Source organism: Cucurbita maxima, unplaced genomic scaffold (assembly GCF_002738345.1).
Source record: "Cucurbita maxima cultivar Rimu unplaced genomic scaffold, Cmax_1.0 Cma_Scf00091, whole genome shotgun sequence".
In the NCBI taxonomy this organism is placed as follows: domain Eukaryota; kingdom Viridiplantae; phylum Streptophyta; class Magnoliopsida; order Cucurbitales; family Cucurbitaceae; genus Cucurbita; species Cucurbita maxima.
The window spans coordinates 296,568-307,984 of record NW_019272107.1 but is presented as its reverse complement, the minus strand read 5'-3'; the positions used below and the strand labels follow the sequence as shown (position 1 = coordinate 307,984).

Sequence of the window (11,417 nt, the reverse complement as noted above, 5' to 3'; positions counted from 1 at the left end):
TATAAATAAAATAATTATTAAAAAAAAAAAAAAAAACAATGGAAAAAGAAAAAGTGAAAGAGAAGTTTGTTCCACCAAACTATAAAAATTCGTCAAAATTCAATCGTTAAGTAAAGACCAGAGAAAGATGAACAATATATATATGTTTTTTATTTTATTTTTATTTTTTAAAAATTATATATATATATATATATATATATATAAACACTAAGCTTCCATTTCTTAAGGTGTTTGTATATGCCATGTTTCTGCCATCAATTCCTCCTCCTCGCTACCTTCTCTTGGCTCTGTTCTTCCTCTGCTTGCCACCCATTATTCCTTCCTCCGCCGTGACTTTCCGGTCAAATTCCACTGCACGGCGGTGGCGCGTGGCCGACACGTTGCATGGACCCCATGTAACGGCGCGTTACCTATATTTTCCCGGGAAGCCACGGTGGACGCGGCGAATGCCGATGGTGCTGACGTACGCATTCTTGAAGGAAAATTGGATAAGCAATTTGAGTTTAAAAGACGTGAAATTCGTATTTCGTACGGCGTTTTCTAAATGGGCCCACGTGATTCCGGTGAGGTTCGAGGAGACGGAGGATTATGGGTTTGCTGATATTAAAATTGGGTTTTATAGAGGCGATCACGGCGACGGGCAGCCGTTTGACGGCGTGCTTGGGGTTTTGGCGCATTCTTTTTCGCCGGAGATTGGGAGGCTCCACCTGGATGCGGCGGAGACGTGGGCGGTTGATTTCGAGGAGGAGAAGTCGGCAGTGGCGGTTGATTTGGAATCTGTGGCGACGCATGAGATTGGGCATTTGTTGGGGCTGGGTCACAGCTCGGTGAGAGAATCGGTGATGTATCCCAGCTTGAAGCCGAGGGAAAAGAAGGCGAATTTGGAAGTGGATGACGTGGAAGGTGTGCAAGCTTTGTACGGATCCAATCCCAATTTCAGGTTTGAGTCTTTGGAATTGGAGTCTGATACTTCTGCCACGTGGACAATGACCTGGAATTTTCCCATTTCTTTCTTTTTCTTTCTCACTTCCAATTTTATTGTTTTTCCATGACCATTAAAATAGCGAGATTTAGATTATACTTACTTCTAAGAAGCTTGACTACACGCTTAGCTTGTAGCTATATATTAGTGTAAGCAGTCGTTCGAAATATATCAGAAAAGAAACTTATAAACATAAATATTAAACATGCATGAAAGAAATTCACTATACGTACTCTAAGCTTGATTATAGGCTCTCGTGTTGTTGTATACTAGTGTATGCAGTCGTTCGAAATATATCAAGAGATCCTGCATTTTAAATCATAGAACATTGGTTATGATGCATATACTACTTTTTACATTTTTTACGGCATGAATTTCCTATGATATATACAAACACACATATATAGATACATACATACATGTGCATGAAATTAGGAGTTCTCTAATACAATTTAAATTAGAGTTGCTTCATGATTGGCTTCTTCATCTTGCTTGTCACTCTCGTGCCATGACCTTGCTTTGGGAGTTAAATATGCAAACATTTATATAATTATAGCAACACAAATTTTAGAGTCTTAAAGAAATTATTTATCATACAAAAATAAATTAAATTGGTTTATGTTAAGTTAAATTAAATAATTTAATCATGTATAATTATAAAATTACGTTATAAAATTTATTTTTAAAAGAAAAAATACAAATGGACGTATTTAATTTCTGGAACAATAACAACGTTTAACACATAACATCCTTGAGAAGCTTGTACCGCCGTGGAGCAACCCGAGGCGACGGCATTCCACCGGAATTTCTTTCTCTTTTATCCTGGCCGGAGCTCTTTNCGTGGAAGGTGTGCAAGCTTTGTACGGATCCAATCCCAATTTCAGGTTTGAGTCTTTGGAATTGGAGTCTGATACTTCTGCCACGTGGACAATGACCTGGAATTTTCCCATTTCTTTCTTTTTCTTTTTCTTTTTCTTTTTCACTTCCAATTTTATTGTTTTTCCATGACCATTAAAATAGCGAGATTTAGATTATACTTACTTCTAAGAAGCTTGACTACACACTTAGCTTGTAGTTATATATTAGTGTACGCAGTCGTCCGAAATATATCAGAAAAGAAACTTATAAACATAAATATTAAACATGCATGAAAGAAATTCACTATACGTACTCCTAAGCTTGATTATATGCTCTCGTGTTGTTGTATACTAGTGTATGCAGTCGTTCGAAATATATCAAGAGATCCTGCATTTTAAATCATAGAACATGGGTTATGATGCATATACTACTTTTTACATTTTTTACTGCATGAATTTCCTATAATATATACACACACATATAGATACATACATGCATGTGCATGAAATTAGGAATTCTCTAATACACTTTAAATTAGAGTTGCTTCATGATTCGCTTCTTCGTCTTGCTTGTCGCTCTCGTACCATGACTTTGCTTTGGGAGTTAGATATGCAAACATTTATATAATTATAGTAACACAAATTTTAGAATCTTAACGAAATTATTTATCATACAAAAATAAATTAAATTGGTTTATGTTAAGCTAAATTAAATAATTTAATCATGTATAAATTTATTTTTAAAAGAAAAAATACAAATGGACGTATTTAATATAGACTAAATTAGTAAAAATATTCATAAACATGTTATTCAAAAACAATTCTTAAACATTGAAAAAAAAAATTAAACAATACTTTAGTTTTTTATATAAACTCTTATTAAATTATTTCATATATATTTTTAAAATTTTAAAATATTTCAAAATTATGAAGTTTTTTCTTTAGAACTATGGATATTAGTATTAATCAATATTAATTATGAATAATTATCACTATTTTTTCAACGTGCTATTGGCAGATCGGCCAATATATTAATAGTATTTTTGAATTTTATAAAATAGATTAAAGGTATTAATGAATTTTTATAATATAAGAACATTTTTTAATTTTTATTTTTTTTAAAAGTTTAATGATGTTTTTTATTAATATAATTTGAAGGTATCATTCAAACATTGATATTTTTCGGAAAAGTATAAATTTATGAATATTTATATTTATTAAGCTTAAAATATTGGTATGAGAAATTCAAAATTTCTGGAACAATAACAACGTTTAACACATAACATCCTTGAGAAGCTTGTACCGCCGTGGAGCAACCCGAGGCGACGGCATTCCACCGGAATTTCTTTCTCTTTTATCCTGGCCGGAGCTCTTTTTTTGGGATGCGACGCCAAACTTCCTTGCAGCAGAGCCACGGCGGCCACATCTCCGTTCACATCTGCACCAATCGCAGACTTCAATAGCCTCTGCCGATTCGCCGTAATAGTTGCTGCAATAACTGAACCAAACCCCAACAATATATCCATTACTGGTCTCATGATAGTTTACTATATATATAATGATATTTTATTATAAGATAAATATCTATATATTTGGATTAAGCAAACATTCTCCCACAACAACAAAAGAATCAAAATTAAGGAATTCTTACGAGTGTTGAAACCGGTGAGAGCAGAGGGTGCAGCGGAAGAGGTTGGCCGGAAAGCCGACGTCGCCGCACAAGCAACAAACGGGAGGAAGAGGAAGAGGAAGAGGAAGAGGATGAGGATGATGTGAAGCCATGTTGATGATTAAGGGGGAGAGGGGAGAGAGGGGGGTTAAATAAGAGGGAGAGATAGTGGGCGGAGAGGTCTCTTTCGGAGAGGAGGCAGAGAGGCGGAAGGGGCGGAGAGGAGAGAGGGGAAGGGGCGTGTGGACCTTAATTGGGGCTTTATTTTTGCCAGGCTGAACTACTACACTTCTCAGTTGTCTTCCTTTGCCGACTTCCTTTTTATTTATTTATTTATATATATTAATGGGTAACGTACACGCGGAATGGCCTATTCGTGTACCTTGGAAGTCTCCTTTATTTGTTTTTTTTTTATATATAATTTTAATTTAATTAATGATCGGTCAACCATTACAGTTTCTTTGAAGTCTTCTTTTAAAGAAGTTTTTTAAACGACATGATTTGAGTATTTTAAAAAATAATTAGTAACTAACTAAACTATTGGAGTCATAAAATACAATCATGCTTGGAACCTATCATTTCATAAATCAGCGTATCATTGTCTTGGATTCTACTTTTAGTTTGGGCGTAATTGAATGTCTAGTACTCTTCTACACAAAGCTCACACATGGACCCAAACGAACTTGTATATGTGCCCCCTAGATGTGGCCTTCTACCAGTGTACACTCATGTTGTCAATATGTCATGGAAGGAAGGGAGCACACAAAGTATTATGGTAGTGCAATGTATAACATGATATAACACTTTCATGACAAGACACAATTTCAATGACATATTGCGTCAACCTGATATTTTGTAACACGACATGTCTCACAATTATACTAACATAACGTATTCACACCACGACAATAACATAATAAACAGACTTTAAATAATCACAAGGCACGACACGTGCAAGAGCCACATGACACGCATCGTTAACCTAATAGCAGAGCCACTTACCTGAGTAGTTTAAGTCGGAGTTGCTAATTTATCTTTGGAGTTAGTTTAAATATGTCCCTTGAAACTTAAGTTAACCTACATGAGTTCACAACACGCCGGGTTAAAATATGTTGAGCAGCCTAATTTACCTAATACTCATAATTAAAATTCTAATTTAGTCTAGAACACTTTAATTTGACTAAAAAGGTGGTTTTACTTATCTCAAATGCCTTTGGCTAAGTCAAAAAGGACTCTAGGAGAGTTAAAAGTGGTTGAAGAGGTTCAAAGTAGTGGAATATGTCAAAAAAGAGTAGTTTGAGCCATTGGAACGGCCAAAGCTGACTACAAGCTATTGGATCCAGCGCATGTGACTAAGCCAAGATGCGAGGCAGTTTGCAGATGGTTCGACATGGCACTGCACATGCAATCAACTTTGGGTTGACGGGTGAAGGAGTAGTCGTTGGGTTGGTTTGGGTCAAGGCGCAAGTCGTCACCTACGAGCGCAGCTAATGAGCGAGTCTAACTCGCCTTCTGGATTTGAAGTCACACTCTTACTGTGACATGTGGAATTTGTTGATAGGCTCGCATTGAGTTGGATTGGATTGAGGCACGAGGGGTCAGTTTGAGTTACCTATTCGAGTTGTAGTACGCGGCGTAGAGCAAATGTAGTCTCAAGTTGATAGGCCGAAGAGCAAATGTACCCTCTTTCTCTTTTTCTATCATTTTCTTATTTTTTCTCTTTGTTAACGCTCAGATTATGGTTCATCATGATTCATAAACTTCTAAACAAGCCGAAGAAAAAATGACCAGTTTATCCCTAAGATTTCTTTGACCATTTTTTTTATTCTACATCATCTTGAAATTTAGTCTCTAACACACTCAATAAAATTTTGGAAGTTCGATTTTGATATGAAAAACATGTACTTAATTTATCGTCATGGCTTGAGTGTTACAATATAATTTTTTAAAATAATTAAAAAAGGAACAACCAGACAACTTATCCCAACCCAAAAATATATGGTTGAGTTGAGTTATAAACTCTACTCGATTGCTCGAGTCACAACTTGAAATTTCCTTCTAAAAAAATTTTTTGAACCCAACTCGATGATGGTTTTTCTTTTAAATAATTCATCCAAAACTATCGCCCAACATTTATTGAATATTGTTAGGGTTAAAATGATGTTATGAAAGTTAGGGTTAAAATGAGAAAAATAATGTATGATAATTTATGAGGCCACATTTGTGCGTATAGGGGTTCGCTGAGGAAAGCCCACTAGTCTCTCGTGATCGCCATCATCCCTTCTTTTTCGTATTCTCTCTCAACCAGGACTGCTCTCTGTTCCAGCAATCCCCCGACCCGCGTCTCTAGCTCTCCATTCCGCTGTTCTTCTTCGCCTTCACTCAGCTGGACCTCGGTTTTTCCTTCTGCTGGAAAACCCTAGCCTCCCGATTTGGGTCGCCATGCTGATGTTTTCGACTGCAACGTCCTCCCAGATTCGCTTCCTCCTCCAGAGCTTGACTGAATCTAATGCTGAATCTGTTCTCAAAGAGCTTTATGAGGTTTTCGTCCCACTCTTTTCTTCACTGTTTACTGTTTCTGTCTTACTTGCAGACTATCATTTGAGCTCTCTTTTTTTTTTTTTTATTTAGAATTCTTCTAATTCCTGCTTCGTCGTCTAGATTTAGGTTAACTTTTTTCCCGCTTGCTTTAAGTGATTTTTACTTAATTCTCCACTTCCAACGCGTTTCTCATTCTGATCTTGAGGTTTTTCTGTGAGACAATTTCAGCGGTTTATGCCTTTTTGGATTTTGTTCTCTTTTTCTGTGAGGCAACTGGTTGCCGCAAGCCAGTTTTGTATCTTTGATTGTCTTTTTGGCGGTAAGAATACGGACGCCACTGATATTTGAAGCCTTTTTTTTCCGATTCAATCCACCCCTTTGGGGCTTCTTTACCGTCGACTTTTAGTGTGTCCTCGCTATCATTTCAATTGACTATCTGCATTAGGGATGTTTACGTCAATAGCTTCTATATAGGTGCTTTGAGGGCTCATAAATTTAGGGTATTTTTTACTTTCTGTTATTATTATTATATTTTTTAGAACTTTTTTTTTCCCGACCACTGTTGATTTTGTGTCGTCATTTCTTCATTTCTCTTCATGGAATTTATGTTTATTTTCCCGAAATGGAAGAATTAGGAGATAGAATGCGAATTCCTAAGTAATCGTCTTTGTGATCAAGAAGTTATAAAATCATGTCATTTGTACTGTTTCTTAATAATGCATTTCACCTATCTAGTGCATTGATCTTTTACATTTAAATATATTTTGAGCATTTTACTGAATCAAGATCTTCAATGTGCTTCAGTTTATTGACTGTGGAACTGAAGGGAGCTTCATACTGCTCAGAACTTGTTTGGATTATTTCACTATAGTTTATTGACTGTGGAACTGAAGGGAGCTTCATACTGCTCAGAACTTGTTTGGATTATTTCACTATCCATGGGACAGATTTGGAAAACCCGCTGTTGCGACTAGTTATTTCTTCGGTTTTCAAGCATCTCTTGGACATACCTAATTTTAGTACAATATTTTGTGAGTCCCTTAAAGGTAGAGATATCAACCAAGTTATTCTCGAGAACATCTCGAATCTGTTAAACTTGTCAATGTGTGAAAGAATTGGAGTTGGTCTCGCTGTTTCAGGAGAACATCTCGAATCTGTTAAACTTGTCAATGTGTGAAAGAATTGGAGTTGGTCTCGCTGTTTCAGATTCTGAAAATCTTGATGCAAGAATGTGTGGTAAGTTCTAGAATTTTTCCTTCATTGTTGACGTTTTCTTGCTATCAATTTGCTTTCAACTACTTGTGCTTCAAGACAGAGAGCATTGTTTGCACTTACCTGTCGTGGGAACTCCTCTAATATTTAAGCTTGCCTACTTTCCTTTAGTTCTTTTGTTAATGTGGATATTGTAGTCATGTTTGGATAAAATAGGCATGGGGCCCTGCTTGATTTTTGTTTTTACACGTTATCAATGTTAGTTTACCTCATCAGTGGAAATAGACTCATTGTAGCCAGTTAGCATTTCTTTTTCTTTTTGTTTTTCCTTGTGGGGACTTCATAGGGGTTGCTCTTTACTTTTTCAGGGAAGAACTTCTGCATTAGTCAGATTGAGGAACTTTGTGCTAATGCTGTATCTGTGGATTCCATTCAGCAAATTCAGGATATTATCATGTTCCTCCAACGGTCTGAAGGGCTCTCAAAGCATTTAGATTCCTTCATGCAAATGCTATCTTTGGTGCAGTTGAAGGATGTTACTGAGTTTGTTTTGTCACCACTGCTTTCGGATGCATTGCGAGAGGAGAAATTTTTAAGGTGCCAAAGAATCTCTCTTAAATATAATCTTCACTATTTATGTTGAATTTTGGTGGGTACCCAAGCTCTTTGTAGTATTGTTATTTACTTGACAACTTCTGTTTTCCATTCTAGGAATGTAAATCTGTCACAAGAGTCCCTTGATAATGATTTTGATTCCATCTTAGCTGAAATGGAGAAGGAAATGAGCATGGGAGATATAATGAAGGAACTGGGTTATGGATGCACAGTCAATGCAACGCAATGCAAAGAGATTTTGTCCCTCTTTTTGCCGCTGACAGAGATTACTATCTCTAAGATACTAGGCATGATAGTTCGAAATCATGTCCCTCTTTTTGCCGCTGACAGAGATTACTATCTCTAAGATACTAGGCATGATAGTTCGAAATCATACTGGTCTTGAGGACAGTCGAAATATATATACAACTTTTAGTCTAGCTTTGGGTTGCAGCACTTTATCTGATCTGCCATCCTTGAACTCTTGGGATGTGGATGTTCTCATAGACACAGTGAAGCAACTCTTTATCTGATCTGCCATCCTTGAACTCTTGGGATGTGGATGTTCTCATAGACACAGTGAAGCAACTTGTAAGTTTTTTCTTCTTCTTTTTCTCCATGTTGTATGAATACCAATTTCTTTCTTTCTTTCTTTTCCTCACTGTGCTTTATTGATTCAGGCACCTAGTGTTGACTGGATAAGAGTAATGGAAAATCTGGATCATGAGGGTTTTTACATTCCGAATGAGGAAGCATTCTCATTTTTCATGTCTGTATATAGACGTGCATGCCAGGTATTGTTTGCTTTACTTCGGGTGCTTTGAGATGAAATAATCCGTTCCTTGTTAGTCCAATCTTTTGTTGAGATTGCAGGAGGCATTTCCTCTTCATACAATTTGTGGGTCCGTTTGGAAGAATATGGAGGGTCAGATATCTTTCCTTAAACATGCCGTATTTGCACCACCTGAAATATTTACATTTGCTCACTCTGGAAGACAGCTGGTATGTCCAATATTTAGGACACTTCAAGTTCTTCCCTGTTTTGCTTGCTTAATTCTAGCTTACTTCGATGGCTGTGTAACTTCTGCTGCAGGAACTAATCATTCTCCAGCGCGTTATGGAAGTAGATATTCTTAACTTTTTATGATTAATGAGATATTTTTGTAGGCTTATATTGATGGAGTGCATGGCCATAAGCTTCAACTTGGACATACAAATCACACATGGACGTGCCTTGATCTTTTGAATATTCTGTGTGAACTTGCTGAGAGAGGTCATGCTAGATCTGTGCAATCAATTCTGGAGTTTCCTCTTAAAAACTGGCCTGAGCTATTGCTATTTGGAATGGCGCATATTAATGTACATTTTTTCNTGAATCAAGATCTTCAATGTGCTTCAGTTTATTGACTGTGGAACTGAAGGGAGCTTCATACTGCTCAGAACTTGTTTGGATTATTTCACTATCCATGGGACAGATTTGGAAAACCCGCTGTTGCGACTAGTTATTTCTTCGGTTTTCAAGCATCTCTTGGACATACCTAATTTTAGTACAATATTTTGTGAGTCCCTTAAAGGTAGAGATATCAACCAAGTTATTCTTGAGAACATCTCGAATCTGTTAAACTTGTCAATGTGTGAAAGAATTGGAGTTGGTCTCGCTGTTTCAGATTCTGAAAATCTTGATGCAAGAATGTGTGGTAAGTTCTAGAATTTTTCCTTCATTGTTGACGTTTTCTTGCTATCAATTTGCTTTCAACTACTTGTGCTTCAAGACAGAGAGCATTGTTTGCACTTACCTGTCGTGGGAACTCCTCTAATATTTAAGCTTGCCTACTTTCCTTTAGTTCTTTTGTTAATGTGGATATTGTAGTCATGTTTGGATAAAATAGGCATGGGGCCCTGCTTGATTTTTGTTTTTACACGTTATCAATGTTAGTTTACCTCATCAGTGGAAATAGACTCATTGTAGCCAGTTAGCATTTCTTTTTCTTTTTGTTTTTCCTTGTGGGGACTTCATAGGGGTTGCTCTTTACTTTTTCAGGGAAGAACTTCTGCATTAGTCAGATTGAGGAACTTTGTGCTAATGCTGTATCTGTGGATTCCATTCAGCAAATTCAGGATATTATCATGTTCCTCCAACGGTCTGAAGGGCTCTCAAAGCATTTAGATTCCTTCATGCAAATGCTATCTTTGGTGCAGTTGAAGGATGTTACTGAGTTTGTTTTGTCACCACTGCTTTCGGATGCATTGCGAGAGGAGAAATTTTTAAGGTGCCAAAGAATCTCTCTTAAATATAATCTTCACTATTTATGTTGAATTTTGGTGGGTACCCAAGCTCTTTGTAGTATTGTTATTTACTTGACAACTTCTGTTTTCCATTCTAGGAATGTAAATCTGTCACAAGAGTCCCTTGATAATGATTTTGATTCCATCTTAGCTGAAATGGAGAAGGAAATGAGCATGGGAGATATAATGAAGGAACTGGGTTATGGATGCACAGTCAATGCAACGCAATGCAAAGAGATTTTGTCCCTCTTTTTGCCGCTGACAGAGATTACTATCTCTAAGATACTAGGCATGATAGTTCGAAATCATACTGGTCTTGAGGACAGTCGAAATATATATACAACTTTTAGTCTAGCTTTGGGTTGCAGCACTTTATCTGATCTGCCATCCTTGAACTCTTGGGATGTGGATGTTCTCATAGACACAGTGAAGCAACTTGTAAGTTTTTTCTTCTTCTTTTTCTCCATGTTGTATGAATACCAATTTCTTTCTTTCTTTCTTTTCCTCACTGTGCTTTATTGATTCAGGCACCTAGTGTTGACTGGATAAGAGTAATGGAAAATCTGGATCATGAGGGTTTTTACATTCCGAATGAGGAAGCATTCTCATTTTTCATGTCTGTATATAGACGTGCATGCCAGGTATTGTTTGCTTTACTTCGGGTGCTTTGAGATGAAATAATCCGTTCCTTGTTAGTCCAATCTTTTGTTGAGATTGCAGGAGGCATTTCCTCTTCATACAATTTGTGGGTCCGTTTGGAAGAATATGGAGGGTCAGATATCTTTCCTTAAACATGCCGTATTTGCACCACCTGAAATATTTACATTTGCTCACTCTGGAAGACAGCTGGTATGTCCAATATTTAGGACACTTCAAGTTCTTCCCTGTTTTGCTTGCTTAATTCTAGCTTACTTCGATGGCTGTGTAACTTCTGCTGCAGGAACTAATCATTCTCCAGCGCGTTATGGAAGTAGATATTCTTAACTTTTTATGATTAATGAGATATTTTTGTAGGCTTATATTGATGGAGTGCATGGCCATAAGCTTCAACTTGGACATACAAATCACACATGGACGTGCCTTGATCTTTTGAATATTCTGTGTGAACTTGCTGAGAGAGGTCATGCTAGATCTGTGCAATCAATTCTGGAGTTTCCTCTTAAAAACTGGCCTGAGCTATTGCTATTTGGAATGGCGCATATTAATGTACATTTTTTCTTGTCACCTCTGCATTGAGCTGTTCTTTTCTTCTCTCTCTCTCTCTCTCTCTCTCTCT

At 36.8% G+C, this 11,417-nt stretch overlaps 3 protein-coding genes across 4 annotated transcripts; 2 read left to right on the top strand and 1 right to left on the bottom strand.

Moving 5' to 3' along the window:
• The first annotated feature begins 242 nt into the window (after positions 1-242).
• Positions 243-1,153, top strand: LOC111472903 (metalloendoproteinase 4-MMP-like). The gene has a single exon (XM_023118495.1). It carries the CDS (start codon positions 243-245, stop codon positions 1,050-1,052), a length of 810 nt encoding a protein of 269 aa, XP_022974263.1. The 3' UTR covers positions 1,053-1,153.
• A 547-nt stretch (positions 1,154-1,700) lies between these two features.
• LOC111472884 lies at positions 1,701-3,781 on the bottom strand. 2 transcript variants are annotated; one of them, XM_023118483.1, is made up of 3 exons: positions 3,491-3,781; positions 3,218-3,337; positions 1,701-1,820 (listed from the first exon to the last, which is right to left on the bottom strand). In XM_023118483.1, the coding sequence occupies exons 1-3, from the start codon at positions 3,619-3,621 to the stop codon at positions 1,718-1,720; spliced, it is 354 nt and encodes a 117-aa protein (XP_022974251.1). In that variant the 5' UTR covers positions 3,622-3,781; the 3' UTR covers positions 1,701-1,717. The 2 variants fall into 2 exon arrangements, with proteins under 2 accessions (XP_022974251.1, XP_022974249.1); XM_023118481.1 differs by lacking the exon at positions 1,701-1,820 and having other exon boundaries at positions 3,052-3,337.
• Positions 3,782-5,767: 1,986 nt separating this feature from the next.
• LOC111472902 lies at positions 5,768-11,377 on the top strand. Its single transcript, XM_023118494.1, has 16 exons — positions 5,768-6,049; positions 6,921-7,173; positions 7,241-7,285; positions 7,630-7,858; positions 7,973-8,163; positions 8,231-8,322; positions 8,390-8,446; positions 8,536-8,649; positions 8,729-8,857; positions 9,023-9,214; positions 9,255-9,552; positions 9,897-10,125; positions 10,240-10,579; positions 10,669-10,782; positions 10,862-10,990; positions 11,156-11,377. The coding sequence occupies exons 1-16, from the start codon at positions 5,951-5,953 to the stop codon at positions 11,375-11,377; spliced, it is 2,733 nt and encodes a 910-aa protein (XP_022974262.1). The 5' UTR covers positions 5,768-5,950.
• The last annotated feature ends 40 nt before the right edge of the window (positions 11,378-11,417 follow it).